This window comes from Terrapene carolina, unplaced genomic scaffold (genome assembly GCF_002925995.2).
Source record: "Terrapene carolina triunguis isolate 2854851 unplaced genomic scaffold, T_m_triunguis-2.0 Scaffold68, whole genome shotgun sequence".
Classification (NCBI taxonomy): Eukaryota; Metazoa; Chordata; order Testudines; family Emydidae; genus Terrapene; species Terrapene triunguis.
In genome coordinates this window covers 20430279-20453708 of record NW_020664419.1, presented here as the reverse complement: position 1 = coordinate 20453708, position 23430 = coordinate 20430279, and the positions used below count along the sequence as shown (strand labels likewise).

Sequence of the window (23430 nt, the reverse complement as noted above, 5' to 3'; positions counted from 1 at the left end):
AGATATTTTTTAAAAATAAGGCCGAAGTAGTTACATCAGTATATTCTGATGTCCTCACTCTGCTGTGATGTACGTCAGCTAAGCAGGACAAATGAGGCTGCATTCTAATGGAATATATTCACAGGTATAAAAGACTCTCTTAAATCTGTGTCCTACAGTTCAATATTTGCATTTTGGTTTATTGCACTTCAGGATGAATTTTTCAGAACATCCCTGTGCATTTGCAGAAATAGTCTCCCAGGCTGAAGCTCCCACCTGCTCCTTTAGAGAGCTGTGGAAGCATTGCGCCAATATATTTCTCCTTTCTGTACTTGTGTTTTGTTTTTGTTTGTTTTTTCATTCCTGCCTCAGTCAAATGGTTCGCCAATCCTAACACTTCTTCCAGAAGTGGCTTTTTGGAGGCAGCATTTCCTGTGTATGGCTCATCTGAAATACTTTCTCCTTTCTTCCTCCCCGCCTCTTACTGGTGTGTAACTCCTCACTTATTTTGTTATCCTCTTTTCTCATTTTCCACACCACCCATGAATAAAAAAAGGCCATTCTGGGTCAGACCAGTGGTCCATCTAGCCCAGTATCCTGTCTTCCAACACTGGCCAGTGCCAGATGCTTCACAGGGAATGAACAGAACAGGGCAACTATCAAGTGTAGTATCTGTTCTTATCAGTTGAATGGACTGAATCACAGAACAGTGTGTGTTACTTTGCATTTATCAACATTGAATTTCCTCTGCCATTTTGTTCCCCATTCACCCAGTTTTGTGATATTCTTTGTAACTCTTTGCAATCTGCTTCCTACTTAACTATCTTGAGTAATTTTGTACAGTCTGCGAATGTTGCCACTTCTCTGTTTATCCCCTTTTCCAGAATATTTTTGAATAAATTGAACAGCACAGGTCCCAGCATAAATCCTTGGGGGACCCTGCTATTTACCTCTCTCCCCTGTGAAAACTGACTGTTTCCTCCTATCTTTTAACTAGTTACTGATCCATGAGAAGACCTTCCCTCTTATCTCATGACTGTTTACCTTGCTTAAGAGCCTTTGGTGAGGGACCTTGTCAAAGGCTTTCTGAAAGTCCAAGTACACTATATCAACTGGATCGCCTTTGTCCACATGCTTGTTGACTTCTCAAAGAATTCTAATAAATTAGTGAGGGCCCTTTACAATAGGCTTGTTGACTCTTCCTCAACATACTGTGTTTATCTGTGTGCGATAATTTTGTTCTTTACTATAGTTTCAACCTATTTTCTTGGTACTGAAGTTTGGCTTTCTGGCCCGTAATTGCCAGGATTCCCTCTGGAACCTTTTTTAAAAATCGGCATGACATTATCTATCCTCCAGTCACCTGTTACAGGGGCCGATTTCAACAATAGGTTACATAGCACAGTTAGTAGTTCTGCAGTTTCATATATGAGTTCCTTCAGAACTCTTGAATGAAGACCATTTGGTCCTAGTGACTTATTACTGTTTAACTTTTTGGTATGTTCCAAAACTTCCTCAACTCCTCCATCTGGGGCAGTTCCTCAGATTTGTCATCTGAAAAGAATGGCTCGGGTGTGGAAATCTTCCTCATGGCTTTATGTTCCTTGAGTGCTCCTTTAGCACCTTGATCGTCCAGTGACCCCACTGATTGTTTGGCAGGCTTCCTGCGTCTAATGTACTTAAACATTTTTGCTATTAATTTTTCCTAGTTCTTTAAATTCTTTTTTAGTCCACCTAATTATACTTTTATACTTGACTTGCCAGGGTTAGCACTCCTTTCTATCTTCCTCACTACAGTTTGACTTCCAGTTTTTAAAGGATGCCTTTTTGTTGCTAACCGCCTCTTTTACTGTGCTGTTTTGCTGATGTGGCATTTTTTGGTCCTTTTATTGTTTGTTTGCTTTTATTTGGGGTATGCATTTAGTTTGAGCCTCTGTTATATTTTTAAAATAGTTTCCATGCAGCTTGCAGGCATTTCACTTTTTAATGTCCATTTAACTAGCTTCTGTGTTAAAAAAAATTCTCATTTTTGAAGTTAAATGTTACTGTGGTGGGTATGTTTCTCCCTACAAAGCTATTAAATTTAATTACAGTACCGTCACTATTACTGAGCGGTTCAGCTATATTCACCTCTTGGAGCAGATCCTGTGCTGCACTTAGGACTAAATAAAGAATTGCCCCTCCCCTTGTGGGTTCCAGGACTAGTGCTCCCAGGAGCAGTCATTAATGGTGTCTAGAAATTTTCTCTCTTCATCCCTTCAGTGACACCTGGCAGACCAGGTGCCACCTCATGCCAAGGCCCCTAGGTCTCAGCTGAACACTAACCAATACATAGCTGGAAACCAGTCTGGCTCATCTGTGTGTTAGTATTGTTAAAATAGATGTTAAGTTTATAAGTATGTGTTTAGACTTTATGAAATGCTTGTAGGATGCACATTGGTGAGGCCTCATCTGGAGTACTGTGTCCAGTTTTGGGCCCCACACTACAAGAAGGATGTGGAAAAATTGGTAAGAGTCCAGCGGAGGGCAACAAAAATGATTAGGGGTCTGGAGCGCATGACTTATGAGGAGAGGCTGAGGGAACTGGGATTGTTTAGTCTCCAGAAGAGAAGAATGAGGGGGATTTGATAGCAGCCTTCAACTACCTGAAGGGGGGTTCCAAAGAAGATGGAACTCGGCCATTCTCAATGGTGGCAGATGACAGAACAAGGAGCAATGGTCTCAAGTTGCAGTGGGGGAGGTCTAGGTTGGATATTAGGAAACACTATTTCACTAGGAGGGTGGAATGCGTTACCTAGGGAGGTGGTGGAGTCTCCTTCCTTGGAGGTTTTTAAAGCCCGGTTTGACAAAGCCCTGGCTGGGATGATTTAGTTGGGGATTGGTCCTGCTTTGAGCAGGGGGTTGGACTAGATGACCTCCCGAGGTCCCTTCCAACCCTGATATTCTATGATTCTATGCTGCATATTAGGGCTGTCAATTAATCGTAGTTAACTCAAGCGATTAACTCAAAACAAATTAACTAGATTAAAAAAATAATTGCCATTAAACAATAAGAGAATACCAATTGAAATTTATTATGAATATTTTGGATGTTTTTCTATATTTTCAAATATATTGATTTCAGTTTCAACACAGAATATAAAGTGTACAGTGCTCACTTTATATTATTTTTTATTACAAATATTTGCACTGTAAAAAAGATGTACAAAAGAAATAGAATGTTTAAGTTTATCTCATACAAGTACTGTAGTGAAATCTCTTTATTGTGAGAGTTCAACTTACAAACGTAGATTTTTTTTTTGTTACATAACTGCACTCAAAAACAAAACTATGTAAACTTTGGAGCCTACAATCCATTCAGTCCTACTTCTTGTTCAGCCAATCACTAAGACAAACAAGTTTGTTTACATTTATCGGAATTAATGCTGCCCACTTTTTATTTACAGTGTCACCTGAAAGTGAGACCAGCGTTCACTTGGCACTTTTGTAGCCGGCATTGCAAGGTATTTACGTGCCAGATGTGCTAAACATTCGTATGCCTCCTCACGCTTAGGCCACCATTCTAGAGGACATGCTTCCACGTTGCTGACGCTTGTTAAAAAATTAATGCATTACTTAAATTTGTGACTGAACTTCTTGGGGGAGAATTGTATGTCTCCTGCTCTGTGGTTTTACCCGCATCCTGCCATATATTTTGTGTTATGGCAGTCTCAGATGACGACCCAGCACATGTTCTTTGATTTAAGAACACTTTCCTTGCAGATTTGACAAAACACAGAGAAGATACCAATGTGAGATTTCCAAAAATAGCTACAGCACTCGACCCAAGGTTTAAGAATCTGAAGTGCCTTCCAAAATCTGAGAGGGCGAGATGTGGAACATGCGGTCAGAAGTCTTAAAAAAGCAACATTCTGATGCAGAAACTACAAAACATGAACCACCAAAAAAGAAAATCAACCTTTTGTTCGTGGCATCTGACTCACATGATGAAAATGAACGTGCGTCAGTCCGCACTGCTCTTTGGAATTCTGGTTGAAGCATGAAGAGACATTCAAACGTTTAGCATATCTGGCATGTAAATACCTTGCAACGCCAGCTACAACAGTGCCATGCAAACGCCTGTTCTCAGTTTCAGGTGACATTGTAAATAAGAAGCGGGCAATATTATCTCTCGTAAATGTAAACAAACTTGTTTGTCTTAGCGATTGGCTGAACAAGAAGTTAGGACTCGGTGGACTTGTAGGCTCTAAAGTTTTACATTATTTTATTTTTGAATGCAGTTACGTAAAAAAAATTTCTAGATTTGTAAGTTGCACTTTCACGATAAAGAGATTGCACTACAGTACTTATGAGGTGAATTGAAAATTTTATTTTGTTTATCTTTTTTACAGTGCATATATTTGTAATCAATAATAATAGAAAGTGAGCACTGTACACTTTGTACTGTGTTGTAATTGAAATCAATATATTTGAAAATCTAGAAAACATCCAAAAATATTTAAATAAATAGTATCTATTATTATTTAACAATGTGATTAAAACTGCAATTAATCATGATTAATATATGCAGTAGGACTGTCAAACGATTACAAAAATTAATCTCACTTATAACATCTGTACCCCATATTATAAAGTGATATTAAGTGTTTGCATTATAATCCTCTGTGATTGTGTAAGCCATCAAACAGGAAAGGAGCATTAATTATTGTAAAATGCTGGCTTCCTACAGAGGGTGTTAGGTCCTGCCCACCAAGAAGGCCTATTGAAATAAAATGAGACCTTGTGAAACATCAAAGAACAAAGACTTTAATTGTCTTCCACTGCACTCCCTCAAGAGGAGACAAGCGGGTGAACTCATCCCATCCGCTTGAACTCTGGGGGGAAAGAAGATAAAAATCCTGACACGTTTTCTAAGCATAAGGATAGGATCCCCAGCTGCTTAGCCTAGGTTAGCTCTGAAGAACATATAGAGCTTGCATATTACAGGTGCTTCTATCACCTTTTGGAACCTAAGACTGTAACTCATTTATGTATGTATGTTTACCTGCTTTAACCTTGTAAATAACCTTTTCCTTAGTTAATAAATCTTTCGTGTATATTATAGGATTGGCTACAAGCATTGTCTTTGGTGTAAAATCTAAAGTGCAATTGACTTGTGGTACGTGACTGGTCCTTTGGGATTGGGAGTAACCTGAATATTGTTGTGAGTTTCTGGTGTAAGGGACCATCTATCACAGAGGCAAGCATGCGTAGGTGGCAAGATAGACTGGAGTACCCAAGGGGACTGTCTGTGACTCTGTTGTTAAGCTGTTATAGTGTCTGAGGAGTTTACACCTGATACTTGGTTGGTGAAATTTAAGTATAGAACTCACAATCAGTAAGGGGTTTGTGCCCTGTTTCTTAATAGTCTGCTCTGAAGTTGGTACTCAGGCTCTTACCAACCCAGACAGTTTGACATCTTCCTGAGGTGACATATGAATATATGTCAATATGGGGATAGTTGAAATCCCCCATTATTATTGGGTTTTCTGTTTTTGTAGCCTCTCTAATCTCCCTGAGCATTTCACAGTCACCATCACCATCCTGGTCAGGTGGTCAGTAATATATTCCTACTGCTATACTCTTACTGTATGTATCTTCACCACTGTGCTCCTTTCCCTTCAACCTTTGTCTGCCCCACGTCTGGGCTCTGTGGGGAGGGGAGGGCTGGTGTATGGGCTGGTGGCTGCCCCGTAGCTGGGCTCTGGGGAGGAGGGCTGGGAGCTGCCCCATGGGAGGGAGAGCTGGTGTTTGGGCCAGGGGGTGCCCCATGGCTTGGCTCTGGGGGAAAAGGGGTACAGGTGTCTGGGCCAGGGGGTGCCCTGCAGCTGGGCTGTGGGGGGATGGGAGTGTGGGTATCTGGGGGCCCCACACAGCCCCCTCCAGCACTCCCCAACTGGAACTGGTTTGTTAGGGGTTTCTTTAACTCTCTACTCCTGGAGGAATCTTTTTTGCTGTTGTCTATATTGTTAACATACTTGTTGGCAGGTATTTTGAAATAAATTACCAAAATAATTGAAACTGGGGTGATTCTATTGTGTTATTTTGACAAAATATGCAGAATTTTTAATTTTTTTTGACACAGAATTCCCCCAGGAGTCACTGTGACAATAAGGAGCCAGACAAGAAAGACAAAGCTTGAGCAGCCAGTAAGGGGGTGCGGGTGCAGGCTAAAGATGGTGGCATCGTTTTGTCTTTGTCTGTCATCCTCTTGTCATCCCAGATGATGGAGTAGGGGATAATGGTTCCTTCATTTCTCCCACTTCCCCCAACAGAGTCCTGATGGCTAGTTGCTACAAAGTCCACTGTGCTCTGAGCAAAAAGCTTTCCTCTTATGACTAGTACCCAGCTTGCTCAGCGAACTCACCTGCACACCACACCAAGTTCACAGATGCCTTTGGCAAAGAACTTTTTGGCATCCCACCCTCAATCTTGGAGTCAGAAGGAGAAAATAGCCAACAATATGGACAATTTAAAAATAAACCCTGTACATAAGTTTGTCTTTAGCCTGTGAAGCCTTTATGGGAGGGATTGTCTCTTTTCTGTATTTGTACAGTGCCCAGCACAACTGGACCTAAATCCTGACTGCAGCCTTTGGGTGCTAGTGTAATACAGTATAAATATTTATTATTACAGCTGATGATGATTATTATAATAATAACAATAAAAATCACCCTTGAGGCACACACTTAACACAGATTAGCCTTCAGGAGCTCTATTAAACTAAATGTGTATTCATAGTGTATTTTTTGTGTCTTTTTCCCTTCTAGTTCTGTATCTCCCAGCTTCATTCTTTTCCTATATCTTTATATCTGTACTTCCGCATTTGTCATTCTCTCTCTCTCTTTCTCTCATTTGTCTCTCACCATTCACACTTTTTCAAGGGTCTCCATTCGGGTGATTAGATATCCCAATTTTATAGAGACAGTCCCAATTTTTGGGTCTTTTTCTTATATAGGCTCCTGTTGCCCCCCACCCCATCCCGATTTTTCACATTTTCTGTCTGGTCACCCTAGTCTCCATACTCCTTCCTTTCCTTTATTTTTAGTGTGCGCTTGGGCACCATTTAAAGTAAGTAGCAAATGTATTCCTTATGTTTAATATGGTGTATACCTTCAATACCACAGTGTGGAAACTATCAAGACTTTAATGGCATTGAGTGTGCATGTGTGTACATGTATATGTATGTATTGATACATACATATCCAACTCTGCTAAGAGATCATCGTTTGGAAGAAGGAAAAGAGTGATCGATCTCTCAAGATATAGTGTGTGTGTGTCTGTACATGTGTGGGCACACATACACATACCTTTCCTTCCAGGCCCACTCCCCAAGGGATGGGGTTTTGGCTTAGTGCATGATCTTCAGGACCCTTCATCCTGCCTTCCAACCTTGGGGCTTCTGTCTCGTGGCAGGGTAGGGTGATTCAATGAGTTTGTTTGAAATGTGGTCTAATCTGGCACAAGGGGCTCTGGGGTATAAAACTCTGAGTATGACAATTCGAAAAGGTGGTCTCCACATGTGAGGGAAGTGAACTTGATGTATGTCTTAGGTGGCTGTCAAGACTTAGAAAGTGCCAATTCAGGGAGGTAACGGAACTGTAGAGGTATTTAAGAAGAATTTCAGGGTAACCTCTGATATGAAGTGCCCTAGATTTCAACCTATGCATAAGGCTGCTCCTGCTGCAGACCTGGTCATGTGAATCTACACTCTTCTGGGTCAGCTGGTTTCAGAACAGTGTGACAATCAGTGGGACAGTATAGCCAAATGTAGAACTTCCTTATGAAATAAGAGACATTTGGTGACCTTGCAAAAGTTATGTTGGTGACAAATGAAAATTTGGTCATTGTTATTCCTGTTTGCAAAAGTGAGTAGTGTTTCAGTGATGTCTCTTGTTTCTAGATCACCTCTCTTGTGACACTCCAGCTTTTAACCTTGGTTGGCCATGATGACCAGCTTGATGGACCGAAGTACAAATGTACTGTCTCTCTAGACTTCATCAGGGCTATTGCAAGGTAAGATTGTTAAATAGCATTTAATGTTGCATGCACAGACCTGTATAAAAGGTTTAGATTTCAAAACCAATTCTTTGTTTAACCATTTATACTGGCTTCCTGCAGTGCACAGTGATACGGGAGTGATACTTGTTGATCCTTTTCTCTCCATTCTTCAACTCAGTACTGAGGGGCTGTCAGCTGCAAAGCATTCAGTAATAGAGAATCTCATGGCTTGTCACAGGGTGAATGTTAGTGGTCTCTTAGAAAAGCACGCAGATTCCTTCCTTGCCAGTGGGCTGACAATGAGAGGCTATGACATTGTTAGCTACTGTCTTCATGGAAAATGTGGCAGAGCCATTTATGTGAAATCTGATATTTATGAGGAGGCCCTACCAACTACTTTGCCTCACTGTGATATTGTAAGAGTTAGTCAGTTTGAAGTTGCAAATGTTTATAAACCTGCTGATGTAGCCTGAAACACCCCATCTTGACAAACACTTCAACATCCATCCATCTGGTAGGGGCTTCAACAGTCACCACACCTCCTGGGGTATTAGAGAATCTGACAAGAATGGACGGGATCTCACAGACTGGGCTTCTATAAATGATCTATAGTTCTTTCATTTCCTTAAGCAGCCAGCCACTTTTTCTCTGCATGATGGAAGTACTGCTGTTCTACTGACCTCAAGTGGGACATCTCAACAGGGGGCTGTGACATTACACTCCATATTCTTCATAGAAATATGGATATGATATGGTATAACTAAGATATACTTTATGCAAGATGGCCCATGTGAGGTATCATTAGAAAGGTCATGATTTACTGAATGTGTTTACCCAATTTGTATGCATGTATCATTTTTGTATCTGAAGCTGGAAATATTGACCATGTCTCTGTATTTCAAATGTGCTACGTTGGATGAGGCCAGACAATGTTAGTGGCTTACTGAAGAAATGCACACAAGCATAAGGATTACCCCAGGAACTGTGTGCAATAGACACCTCTCAGAGACAGCTCGACACGGTGGGAACTGTTTGACCCAGGTCAGATAGCTCCATACAATGGGAACTGTTTGACCCAGGTCACAGCAAAAAAGGTTTCCAGCATGTGGGGGGAAGATATAAAAGAGGGACAATGACAACAGGAGAGGACCTCACTCACCCTACAACACACCTGAAATCAACTGAGGAACAAAGACCCAACTGTGGGAAGTGATGGTCCTAGGCTGGAAGGATTTTTAGCCTGTGTAAGAAAACCTGGGAAAGCCAAGGCAACTTGTGCCTTAAGAATCTGCCAGCCTGTTTATCATTCAGAGTGAGAATTTGCTAATTTGTATCCTACGTATCTAGTGTGTTAAGCTCAGTTTGCGTGTTTTGTTTCATTTGCTTAGTAATCTGCTTTGTTCTGTTTGCTATCCCTTGAACCACTTAAAATCTCCCTTTTATAGTTAGTAAAATGTATTTTGTTTATTATTAAACCCAGTTAATGCAATTTCTAACAGGAGGGGGCAAGAAGTCCTGCACATCTCTTTTCACATTGAGGAAGAGGACGGATTTTTATGAGCTTGTGCTGTGCAGATTTTTCTATACAGTGCAAGACAGCATTATCTCCCAAAAGGTGTGCACGTGAGTGCTGGGGGAGTCCTCTCACACAGAGCTGACTTCAGTCTGTGACTGCAGCGGGGTGTGGCCCTACCTGTGTGTGTGTGCTGCAAGAGGCCAGAGAGCCTAATTCAGCAAAGCAGGGAGCGGGAACCCAGGCTGGTTGAGCAAGAGAGGCTCAGTGAAATCCTAGTACATCAGGTGGCATCCCAGAAGAGGGGTCCAACTCGTCACAGGGGCCAACTGTTACCAGCCTCCTGTGGAGTTCTTGGAAACTTCCCACACAGCCAGTACCTGTCCCCTTCTGCCCCATTCTTATTCTGATAGGCGTGACAATCTCCATAATAATCACTATACCTAGATTATGGTGGAATTATAGAAGGGAAGACTGGAAAAAATTGTCAGTTGATCAATGAGTACATAGTGTGAATACCACATAATATTCTGAAGAAAATGCTTACATTTGCTTCTCAAAAGCAATCTTTGAAGCAGACACTAAATCCATCCCATGTGGCCAACAAAAGACTTATGTAGCCTGCTTAGATGTGGAATGCATAGAACTTCTGAAGCAGTGTGAAGAATCTGGTAACTTTTAGAGACAGCAAACCACTGACAACCTCTATGCCTGTTGCAGGGAATGTTGGGAATAAGTTACATCAACTACGATGTGACAAGATCTAGCAGGAAAGCACAGTCATTCAGAAGGAAGCTTGGCGCAGCACAGAAACCACTAACCACACACTAGTGGAAAGTGTCCCCCAAACAGCATCACCACACACCTAACCAATATGACAAAAGCCAACAGGGACATGCCATTTGAGGAATCAGTAAAGAGGAATGGCACCCATAAAGACTGTCTCCACCTTCATGTGAATACGACGTCTTTCAGCCTTTATCCACTGAAGATGTGAAGAGAGCACTACTGAAAGCAAGAAAAACATGTGGCCTTGACAAGATTGCACCAGTAATTCTGTTCCATCTTTGTAAGAAGAGCATAAAATGATTGTCAACAGCTATACCAAAACCAGGAAAGCACCAATCTGTTCCAGCTAGCTACCATAAGATAATCACTTCTGAGCTGTACTTACAAATTTTTGGAGCAACTAATTCCGCAAAGAATCATGCCCACAGTAGAACAGGATCTGAGTGATGAACAGGGCAAGGTTCCAGACCTAGTTCTTGCTCTTACCACCTGTACAGAAAATGGTTTTCAAAAGAAGGAAAAAAGACAAGAGGTTGTGTTTCTTGACTACTGTCTGGCACATTGGCCTGTTGATCATGATGTCAAAGATGTTACCTCAATGGGTTGTTATAGTTACGGAAATGATCTTTTGAAACAGACAATTCCAGGTGATGCTAGAAAATAAACTGAGCACATGGAGGATCCAGAAGAACAGATTCCCTCGGGGATCTGTTTTTGCCCTACCCTTTTTCAATATATTTACAGAAAGATCTACTTCCAACAATCTCAAAACCATTCAAGTATGTGGATGACATCTGCCTAGCTTCAAGAGACAGGGACTTCAAAAAGATCAAGGACAATCTGAACCAAAATATGGCAGCTATCAGTGACTACTGCAGTAATTGGAGTCTTAAATCCAGTGTGTCAAAGACGGTGTCCTCATGTTTTCACCTCAATCATGAAAATGTTTCATGAGGACTCAGCACCTTGAATGGAGAATGACTAGCACATGACCCAAAGCCAATATATCTAGGTGTAACAGAAGGTTACTCACCTTGTGCAGTAACTGAGGTTCTTCGAGATGTGGCCCCCTGTGAGTGCTCCATTTTAGGTCATTGTGCACCCTGTGCCTCTAGTCAGAGAATTTCAACAGCAATACCCAGCTAGGCCACACATTCGCTCTCCCCATCTCACGCCTATGGTGGCAGTTGATTAGCACTGTGCGGCCGCCCCACCTCTCAGTTCCTTCTCTACCGCAGAGTATTGATGAGAACTCCGAAGTGGAAGGGAGGAGGGAGGATAGTGGAGCACCCACAGGGACACACACCTTGAAGAACCTTAGTTACTGCACAAGGTGAGTAACCCTCTCTTCTTCAAGTGATGTCCCTGTGGGTGCTCCACTTTAAGTGACTGTATAGCAGTGCCCCTTGGTGGGAGGAGGGATTCGGAGTTAGTTCTGAATAAACGAGAGGATCATGTGTCCCAGCCGTGTGTCAGGTGCTTAGACCTGATCAATGATATAGTGTTGATGTTTTGCATATGTCGATAATAGGCATGTCATTCAGGAAGGCAGCGGATGTGGCTACAGATCTTGTGAAGTGTGTTCTGACCCATGAGTGGGGGGAGGGGTGTAGGTCATGTTGTCAGTAATAGAGGTAGATGCAATCTGAAATCCATCTAGAAAGTCTCTGCTTAGCAGTGGGTTTGCCTTTGGAACATTCTGTGATGGAGAGGAACAATTTAGGAGTCTTCCTGAACGACTTGGTCTGTTCAAGATAAAAGGCTAGCATTGTTCTGATGTCCAGGGTGTGGAAAATTGCCTCTTGTCTATCCTTGTGAGGTTTAGGGAAGAATGTGGGAAGATGGATAGGTTGATGAATGTGGAAGGAAGAAGGAACTTCAAGCAAATATTTAGGGTGAGGTCTGAGAGTGACCTGCCATAAGATCCCCTATTTCTCCCACATGCCTAGCGGACATGATGGCAGCTAGGAAGGCTACTTTCATAGAAAGATGTAGAAGAGAACATATGGCCAAAGGTTCGAATGGGGCGGTTGTGAGAGATCGAAGCACAAAGGTCAGGTCCCACAGGGACATTGGGGGCTCTGGGTTCTGGGTAGAGGTTGCACACTCCCTGGAGGAATCTTGATAATTGGATGAGCAAATTGGGTTATCATAAGGAGTGGTTCTAGAGTAATGCTGTTTGCCCTGTTCATTAACTGCATCGACTACCAATAAATTTGGCTGAGGGTGTGTGAATAGGAATTCAAACCCTTTTGAAGAGACGTAATATTTTTTGTCCTCCCTCTTACTTGTGGGTGGGATGGTAGCGGGGGGTCTGCAAGATGTTTGTGGCGGGTTCCATGAATGCTGTGTTAATCAGGAGGGCAATCTTGGAGGAGGCAGACATGTGGAGTATGTCCAAGAGCTCGTGACGTGACTCAAAGATCTCCTCTAGGGGTATCTGGTGTGTGTCTGCTATTCTTTTGAAGAGTTCTTGGAAATTTCTGAAATCATCTCCAGCAGTAGGCAGAGGGGGCATGATAGTCTCGTCTGGTGAGAATGAAGTGGTGGTAGCAGGAGCTGCCTCCTTATCTAAGACTAATTCTGTCTCCTCAAAGGTCAGTTCGGGAGGGGCATCTGTTGGCACTGTGAATTTTGGTGAGGAGTGCCTGTGTACCTCCATGGTGCCACTCAGGTTTGGGGCAATACTGTCTATGAGCTGCCCACGGGTCCCAGAATGCCCACTGAGGTGGGAAGGGCTTAGGTGGAGGCCTCCAGGTGACCATACCATCCCTGAAAATCAGGCTGTGGCACATGTTTAGGGCGCTGCTGATGTGCAGACCAAACACTGCCTTGTATAGGTGAAGTGTGTTGGGAGGAGAAAGCCTCCCCTTCCTCATCCTCCTCACTAGAGAAAGGAGGGGCAGATCTAGTTGGTGGTGTGAGTGGCAGTGAAAGTACCAAAGAAGTATTGGTACCGAGGAGAGGTGATTCTGGTACTGGGGCAATCGTCAAGTCCTTCGGTGCAAGAAACTGTTGAGGTTGCAGTACCGATGGAGGTGTCTGTTTGGAAGGCGGTATGGAGAATTGTGGTGGTACTGGGAGACAATGCGGTACCAATGGGAACAGAGCCGGCATAGACCATGCAGAGGATGGCATGGTAATCTGTAGTACAGTAGTATCTGTGCTGTGCATCATAGAGCCAAGAGGTGACGTTGTCTGTAGCGTGCAGAGTCGCTCGGTACCGAGCGCTTTGTCTGTGCTACTGGTGCTGAGGTAGAGGGGGCAGTCTTCTCTGCCCTCTTTCTTAGAGCCTGCCACTTAGGGTCTATGGCTTTGACAGAAGCACCGGGACCGGCGGTCCCTGCCGACTCAAAGGTACTAAGCTGCGGCGTGGTCGGTACCGATGTGATGGATAGAGTCGGGGAACACTTCCTCTTTGACGCGGTCTTGGTAGGGGGAATGTTAGCTCTCGTCTGTCCACGTCCTTTAGGAGACAGGTTCCTTCCTTGCGGGATAGAGGAGGGGGGTCTGTCGGAAACCGCATGTGGTGATAGGGCGACAGAAGTTTATGATCCCGGGTCTGAGGCGGGATGGAGGGACTTCTCCATCAGGATAAGTTTCAGTTTAAGGTCCCTCGCTTTCCTTGTCTGGGCCTTAAGATTGTGGCACTATATGCACTTTTGAGGTGCATGAGTTTCCCCCAGGCACCGGACACGTTGCGAGTGTCCGTTGGAGATTGGAATTGCCTCGTGACAGGAGAGGTGGCGTTTAAAGCCAGGAGACCCTGGCATTCTGAGGAAAAATAACGTCCCTTAAGGGGATGAAATGAAAGAATTTTTTTTTTAAATGGGGAGAAAAGTAGTAAAGGGGTCTTAACCAAAAAACCTAACTACACTATACTAATTGACTAATCTAACTAAACTAATTCTGAGGTAAAGTGAGTGAAGGCACTGCCAGAGCTCCGACTAGGAACCAAGGGCAATTGAGAAGGAACTGAGAAGGGGGGTGGCCCCACAGTGCTAATCAACTGTCGCCACAGGCGAGAGCTGGAGAGAGCGCATGTGTGGCCTGGCCAGATACTGCTGTCGGAGTTCTCCGACTAGAGGCTCAGAGCACACAATCACCGAAAGTGGAGCTCCCACATCACTCAAAGAAGAACTCTAGGTTGTACACTTAAGTACCTAAAAGGACACTTCACCAAGGTAGTTCAGGAGATTAAGAACTGAAATGGCCTTCTAAATAAGCTAGCAGGCTCAACTTGGGGAGTTAAAGTGCAAACACTCTGCTACTCAGTTGGAGAACAGCAGGAACAGTGAGACCAAAAAACATCAAGTGGCTACCAGTCCTTTTTAATATCCTGCCTCCTAACATCAGGTGTTGTACTGCAGCAAAAATACAGGAGATGCCACAACTACCACTTTTTAAAAGATACATGAGAGGTGCATTGCCACTGACTCATCAGCACATGACCAATCTGGACTATGTTACTGACCATCTCTACAGCGGATGCTGTTACATTATGGTGAGCAGAATGGGAATGAGCTGCTCCCTCTGTCAGAGACTCCTTCAACACCACTCAGCCTGATGAGAGACAGTGTGGCAGCTCGAAGCCAGGCAATCTCTCGTAGAAATTCAACCATATCAGATGTGGAGTGGTGAGATGTGTGGGAAATGACCACACCTGGTGACTCAGGAACAGCCCTCTGTATTGCTGCGGTGCGGTTGAGGACGCTGCACACCTACCAAAGGCTGCTCATCTTGTGCTGGTCTATCCCTGATGCTACTGACTGGCTAAAACGTGTGTGATGTGTACTTAAGCCCTTTGATATTTTTGATTCAGACATCTGTTTTATCTCCCTACTTTATATTTTGAACCTTTTCCCATCTTTATTAAGCTACTGGCGCATTTGCTAATAATAGTGGAAATTAGTAAAAACACAACAGAAAACCCCAAACATGTCAACAAACTGAATGGTGTATGGGGAGTTACCATAACATCAATACCAAGGGTATTTAAACCAAAGGGTTTGAACAGTGTGCATGATGAGAACATAGCAGCATTGCTTCACTAATTTCTATAAAGCACACTCGTGTAGTGCCATAACAGTTGTCTCTATACCAAGGTGATTGTGAATTTGAAGCATGGGGAAAAGAGCTCTTCTATTAGCCCTTTATTTTCCTCCCTTACGTTTTCTCTGCATCTTGACTGAACAGAATTTTTTCATATTTTACTGTTTCATTTTTAAAACATGGTCAATGTTATCAAATAATTCTGCCATTTCTATCCATTGAGCCATTACAGTGTGCTATGTTAGTTCAAAATACAATAAAGGAAATCAGCCTAATTGAAGTGGCTTGAATTCCTTTAAAAATATTCCTCATATTATGTTGTTTTTATTTTGGAGGTTTTGTTTTCACTTACAAAGTACTTGCTTTCAGTTGGGACAGAAAGCTTTTGCTTGACAGATGTGGCTCAAAGTCTGTAGCTCTAGTTTTTGCTCCTGCAATGTGGAGAGGTCTTATGAAATTTCCAGTGAGCTGTCTTTGCCAAGTTCCTCTGACCTTTTGATGTTTGTAGCCTTCTGGGCTTAGTTACCAGCATTTTTCAAAATTACCTTAAAAACGGATTAGGATTCTGCGGAGGTATCCTGTGAATTATATGAGGTTCAGTTTGCAATTTAAGAGAATCTTTAAATATTGACTTGGACTTGTGTAGAAAAATAATAGAGCAGAAATTTGCATAATATCTAATAAGAATACTGGAATATTATCTTTTTAATTTACTTTATAATTATTAGTTTTAAAACGAATGAAAAATAAAACAGCAAAGGCTTTCAATACCAATCTGTTAACAGATTTCTGGTTACAAATTCTAATTAACCATGTAATTGTGTCCAAATAGCATCTCTCTGAAATCAAGACTTACTTATTAAATACAGATATCCTTGGATTTTTCTTAAAATACATTTTGGGTTTTTTCTCTTCTGTTTTTGCAATGGGGAAGGAACTCACTGTAACAAGCAAATCAGAAGCACAAGATGATTGATCATCAAAAGAAAAAGCTATGCAAATACAGACCTTATATCAGATTCAGAATACAACAAAGTACAAGTCTTATGAGCAGTTAAGAAAGCAAAGAAAAAGATTATACAAAGAAAAAAGTGAAACAAAAATCCCCAATGATATATACTGAATAATCAAGTTATATTGATCACTTAAATTAACAAAAGAAAAATTATTGGGCAAGCCACCATTGTCCAAACTTTTGGCTTCATAGAAGTCCAATTATTTTCCTGTTGCTTGGGTTTTAGCTTCAAAGAGGATTCTAACCTCAACAAAATACCAGCCTTCAGGATAGAAACTGCATTGTATTAATTGCTAGTGGAATTACAGAGGGATAAGTTTAGCTCATTCAGATCAGACTTGAGTCAGAACCCCAATTGTGAATACTGTAATGTACTCTTTGTCCCTAATCCAGATCAGTGCTTTTTCCACGAAAATATTGCTCTAAAATGTTGATCCACAGCATTGTCAAAAAGCACATTATGGTTATGAGGGGTTAGACCCCCCCCCCTTTTGGGGTGCCATCAGATGTGCTGGGGTCCCACTGAGCCTGCCTGTCCTACCAGCCTGGGTTTCCCTTACACTGTGCTGCTGTGACAGGCTCTCAAGCCCCTTTCCAGCACACACACAGGCAGGGACGCCCCCAGCTGTAGAATATCACAGGGTCTGTGATCAGCTCTGGGTGGGAGGACTCAGCTAGGGGATGCCCAGCACTCCTGTGCACACACTCTCTGGAGTGTAAACCCAAAATTATATTGTCTTGTGCTGTATAGAGATCTACATAGCGTAAGCTTATAAAAATCCCCCCCCCTTCAGTGTGGAGGAAGATATGCACCACTCTTTGCCCCCCCCCCCCAGTTATGAATTGCACAAATTGGATTTTGAAATAAACAAAAAATAAGCTTATTAACTACAAAAGGTACATTTTAAGTGATTATAAGGGATAGCAAACAGAACAAAGCAGATTACTGAGCAAATAAAACGAAACACACAAACTAAGCTTAATACACTAAAGAAACAGGTTACAAATAGTAATTTCTCACCCTAAATGTTGTTTTAGGCAGGTTGCAGAGTTTCTGCAGCTCAGGGTTCCAGTTACTTCTCTTCACAGGCTACCCCGTCTTAGCCTGGACTCAGCCCTTGCCTTTCCCCAGCGTAGTTCCTTTGTTTCTTCAGGTGTTTTTAGCAGTCTTCCTTCGTAGGCAGGAAGGCAGTGGAGAAGAGATCTGATTAATTCACTCCCCAGCCTTAAATAGGATTTACATATGGCAGGAACCTTTTGTTTCCCTGTTTGATCCCCACGCCCTTCAGTGGAAAAGTACCAGCTCAAGATGGTGTCCTGTACCAGGTGACATGATCACATGACCTTGCAGGGTCAAAGCAACCATGAGATAAGGTTTATTTGTAATGTCACAGGAAGGAACTTCAGGAAGATGAGAGATCAGCATCTTCAAAGACTCATTGTCTTTCCTAATGGCCCATCCAGGCTCATTGCCTACTGTCTGGTGGGCATTCCCCAAGTACACACACAGTTGTAATTGTTACATAGTCAATATTCCTAACTTCAGATACTGGAATGATACATGTGTACAAATTGGATAATAACATTCAGCAAGTCATAACCTTTCCAATGATACTTCACATGACCCATCTTGCATAAAACATATATTAGTTATGCCATATTCATATTATAACAATATTTTATGAAGAATATGAGGTGCAGCGTCACAATGGTAGCCCAACCCTAGCTAATACTTAGCACTTAACACAAAATTTGTTGCCAACAATATATAAAAACCAACATAGAGTATGAGAATTCTTATATATTCTCTCTCGTGTGATCTCCAGTTTTTATAAACTAAATCAAGCCAGCAAAAAAAAACAAAAAACCTGTTTCTCTGGAGCCCTCATTTACCTGTGGTCTCTGACAAGCTTCAAGCTCTCTCCATGCTAGTCACTAGCTGTACAAAGCAGTTAGAGTTGATGAAACAGCCCAGGAAGAAGTGTATGCAGTACTTAGATAACGATCATCCCTACATCTCCTTTGCATCAAATATAAATACATCTGTCCTCCACCTTTTCTCTATGTCTAATGAAATACAGAATCAGCTCTTGGATGAGGAGCAGCTAGCCAAAGCTGAACCCAGGCAAGATATAGGATGCTGGCAGGAGAAAAGGAAGCACTTCAAAGAACTGTCCGCCTCTGACACATCCAGTGGTTGAGGGAACCTGCCTTTAGATTGTGACCCATAGCCTTGGGTTCATTTGGACTCCTTCATGTTATTGGATGCCCAAATAGTCTTGTCAGCAAAAAACACCTAGTTCCATAAGCAACGGGGCCTCATCCTATCTGATGTAGGGCCTGGCCAGAGTGTGATCCATACAGTCCTGCCCTCCAGGCTTTACTATTGTAACTCACTGTGCCCAGGAGTTAAGCCACATGAATGATGTCTGTAAAAAACTCCCACTAGTAAAAAAAAAAAATAAAATACAGCAGCTCATCTGCAACACAGATTGCTGTGAACACATCCACCCTGGTGCTCTGCTGCTTGTACTGGATTTGCAATGAATAGAATCCAGTTCAAGGACTCTGCCCTGATATTCGAAGTGCTCCATTGGATTGAACCAAGCCACTTGAGAGATTAGCTCTCCCTTTGCAATGTGACCTCCCACCAAACCTACGTTCCACTGTAACCATGACACTGCCCAGCAGCATAGGGAGGCTCAGAGCACAGGAGCAGGACCTACACTGTGGAACTCACTCCTGGAAGAGAGCAGTTGTCACAGTCTTCACCACTTTCAGAACTCAACGCAAAATATAACTTGTTTGCTCAGCTGTCTCTCAGTAGGACCTGCATGCACCCGCGCACACAACTCTATTCAAGCTATTTTTGTGATGGAAGAAGAGGAGAGATTGTTATGTCTGTTTCCAAATAGTTAGACATGCTGAGATACTACAGTGATGGGGCCATACCTAGATAATAATTGATAGGTCTGAAAATGTAACTTTAAACAGGGAATTATCATTGAGTGGGTGTGTCCAGTGGGGCCCTACAGGAATTGGTTCTTGGCCCTACACTATTTAATATTTTTATTAATGACCTGGAAGAAAATGTAAAATCATCAATGATAGCTTGCAGACGACAAAAATTGGGGGAGTGGTAAATAATGAAGAGGACAGTTCACAATTCAGGTGATCTGGATCACTTGGTAAGCTGCTCACAAGCAAACAATATGCATTTTAATATGGCTAAGTATATACATCTAGGAACAAAGTATGTAGGCCCTGCTTACAGGATAGCAGACTCTATCCTGGGAAGCAGTGACTCTGAAAGAGATTTGGGGGGGGAGGGGTGGATAATCAGCTGAACAGGAGCTCCCAGTGTAACACTGGGGCCAAAAGGGCTAATGTGATCCTTGGATCCATAAACAGAGGAATCTCAAGTAGGAGTGGAGAGGTTATTTTATCTCCATATTTGGCACTAGTGTGACCGCTGCTGGAATCCTGTGTCCAGTTCTGGTGCCCACAGTCCAAGAAAGATGTTGATAAATTAGAGAGGGTTCAAAGAAGAGCCATGAGAATTATTAAAGGATTAGAAAACATAGTGATAGACTAAAGGAATTTAGTCTAGTTAGCTTACCAAAAGAGAATGTTAAGTGGTGACTTGAGTAACGTCTATAGGTATCTACATATAGAACAAATATTTATTAATGGGCTCTTCAATCTAGCAGTAAGATATAACATATTCCAATGGCTGGAAGTTGAAGCTAGACAAATTCAGCCTGGAAATAAGGTGTACATTTTTAACAATGAGAGTAACTAACCATTGGAACAATTTACCAAGAGTCATGGTGGAATCTCCATCACTGACAATTTTTAAAACAAGTTTGAATGTTTTTCTTAATGATATGCTCTCGGAATTATTTTGATGAAGTTTTAGATGATCACAATGGTCCCTTCTGGCCTTGGAATCTGAAAATCTCTATTATTTCTTCTGACCTCTTTCTCATTTCCTTTCCTTGTTTGCTTCTTTATCTCATTTCCATTATTTCTATCCCCTTTCCATCGCACTGTCTGTCATGTTTTTCTAAGAATGACAGGCCGTAGTTACAAAAGAAATTGGTTGGTGCTGTAATCCTACATGTAAGAGATTTTTCCGCCTATACTCCGTGGTGCCAGCTGCAGGGTGAAACTTATCTCTGTGATCTAGTAAGATTCATTTGCAAACTGCAGCAGATCGTGCTACTGTGAAAGGGTGCACCTGCCTTTAGTTTCTCCTCTGGCTGCTTGCTTCTCCCTCTTGTGGGAAAAGTCATCCTATCAGCAGCAGAAGAAATGGAGCTTATTCACCACCTCAGCCACCGTGGGTCTCAAGCAAGCAGGCTACTGATTTCTCATGCCTTGATGTGATAGTGCTAAAACAAATTGCTAGTAAATAAAGTCCCAGTTGTGGGAGTCATCTGGTTTCTCATCTCCATTACCCAGCATATTTTCTAATGCAAGCCTGATGTATTGAAAGGATAGAGACTAATAACTTCTCTTTCATTCAAGCCCTTCAGTTTTTCTGTTTGGACTTCTACAAGGAAAAATCAAATTAATTTCCCTTTGTTTTTGAAGCAAAAATTAAACTTTGCAAAGTTACCTTTGGGGAGATGCACAAAGTCACACTTCTCCTCCCTGTAGAATTCCTACCTGGTCAGCACTACTTGTGTGCAGTCATTTTCTTCTCTACCGCAGAGTTCCATTTATCACATTGTTCTAAAATATTTCAGCGGGTCTTCGTACCCTCTGCAGACAAACTCCTTTGTTTGCCTCGTGCTATTACATTTTTTCGGTTGTTGTAGTTTGACTGCAAGGGGCACATATGTTAGAAGTTTTAAACTATTGTTCAGATATCTCCAAATTTAAGAAGCAGGTTTATCCATCTCTTCCTTTGCAACTGTAAGAGGAAGCTTTTGTGTGTGTTGAATGTGGCAGGTCTTGTCATACGGTCACTACTGGTACTAATCATGATGACACAATGATTACAATAGTTTTTCATTTAGTAACTGGTAAGGTTAACATTTGTCAGAGTGAGTGAGTGTTACTGTAGAAAGCCTTATAAGTAAGGTACTTACTTGTAACTCTGTGACATTATAGAATATGATATTGCCATAGTTCACTTCATTTAGCTTTGTAATGGTTTTAATAAGTAGACTTCAGAAGATGTATGATTATATATCTCAGGAATTTCTGGATTTTCTGTGCCCAGTACAATACTTTGTAGAAACTTTTTTAAATGTGGATTGCAAAGTGATGTGTGAGCCAAGAATATGAAATGAGTGGCCTGACAAATAAGACATCCAATTAGCTAATCTTTACTTTGCATTGTGATCAGCTATTTTTGCAGCACTGAATACTTTTTAAATTTTATTCTTGTCATTATATCCAGTAATTTTGGTCATTTATTCAAATAGTAACCCCCAAAATCTGAATGTTAGATTGTACAGCAGAATGAGTTTGGAGAAAAAAATTAATTACATGTTTTATTCCACTGCGATTTCATTCTGCCTGCCATCAAAGTACAAAAGTATACATTAAAATCTTCTATCCTATTGAGTAGCATTCTTGGATTTTTCAAATTTAGCTATGAACATGGGTCAACTAGTGTCAAGACTGAAAGAACGCAGACTGCAAATGAGTACAGATGAAGGAGTTATGCAGTACATAATGCTAAAACAGGTGGTTTGGAAGAGGAACAAAATGTTTAATAGCTTAAAAGATTGCCGCTCTGCATCTCCAACTAGTGTATCGTGTTTACCAGGCTAAAGAAATAAATTGCTGTCAACTTAGATCTAAGTTTGTTTTTACAGCCTAAAGATTCTTACTTTCAATCTTTAAATCCTTGGTACGGGATTACTTTATTGATGTATTAAATTCTTCTAAAGTTTAAACAATCAAAAGACTAATATTATAAATAATGGTGTCTTTATATAATTTATATTCTGTAGTTGAATGTCTTATTTTATTTATCTCTGAGGAATTGGTTGCTATCTGTTGCAAAGAGTGTCTTGTGTGCATTGTCACCAAACAGATTATCGTCTGAGCACTCTAGGGTTTATTGTTCTAAAATACTGTATGTTTTTGTTTACAGGACCGTGAACTTCGACATAATAAAGTACTTGTACGATTTCTTGTGAAAACAAGCCTCACAGCCATATGGACACTGTGACAATGACTAAAGCAAGCTGTGTTCCTCTATCTACTTAGCTGGCCAGGCAGAGGAGCATTTTGGCTCTACTGGATTTGTCCAAACAGGTGCTGGCCCAGCATGCAATCTGATGAAAATATTCTGATTGGTCTGGGTGGATCTGAGCAGAGGACTATTTACCGGGGACCCTGGAGTATTTGGAAGCAATGTGTTAATTATAAACAGCAGGATTTGAGCACAATCTGTTCTACTCTTAATGATGTTATCTTAACACTGAAATTGCCTGAAACCCATTTACTTAGGACTACATTCTGCTCTATGAACTATCCCCTGTGCTTTGAACATGGCAGCAGCCCTTGTTTGTATGCCCAGGCTTTTCACGTCCTCTCCGCAGGAATCTTTGCAATTGCCTGCCAAAGCAGCTTTTCCTAAAGCCACCATTTTAAGAGAGTGGAGCAGCAAAATATAATAAACGTAAGTGCATGTTTAAAATCAAGCTGGTGTGTGCTTGTCTGTGAATCATATATAGATTAGATGTTCAACTCACATATATAGGGATTATGATAGGAAAACGCCAAATTTATCAGCACAGAATTAATCTTGAGACCCACTTGTAAATGTTAACCTTAAAACCTCCTCTTTATCAAGCTTTTAAAAAAAGCAAATTTTAAAATGTATGACTGATAAAACTACCATTTACATACTAGATGCCAATACTGGCAGGGCTTTTCCACTTGCCAGCTTTCAAGGAGCTTTTTATTTAAATATTCCTATAGTTCTTTTGAGCTCAGCCAGAGTGTCTTGAGTGCAAATTCTTGTGCAGTTCTCAGTGGAAATATTTTAGCCTAGTGTGTTATAGAAGCAAAGCAATCG

The 23430-nt window shown here is 41.6% G+C and overlaps 1 protein-coding gene across 1 annotated transcript in view; it reads left to right on the top strand.

Moving 5' to 3' along the window:
• The window catches only part of ORC5 (origin recognition complex subunit 5), a 138820-nt gene extending 115767 nt beyond the window's left edge, over nucleotides 1-23053 (top strand). Inside the window, exons 13-14 of the mRNA XM_029910799.1 lie at nucleotides 7922-8034; nucleotides 22501-23053. Of these exons, the coding sequence (XP_029766659.1) occupies nucleotides 7922-8034; nucleotides 22501-22546 (159 nt within the window). The 3' untranslated portion in view covers nucleotides 22547-23053. The remainder of the gene's footprint in view (nucleotides 1-7921; nucleotides 8035-22500) is intronic.
• Nucleotides 23054-23430: the final 377 nt, after the last annotated feature.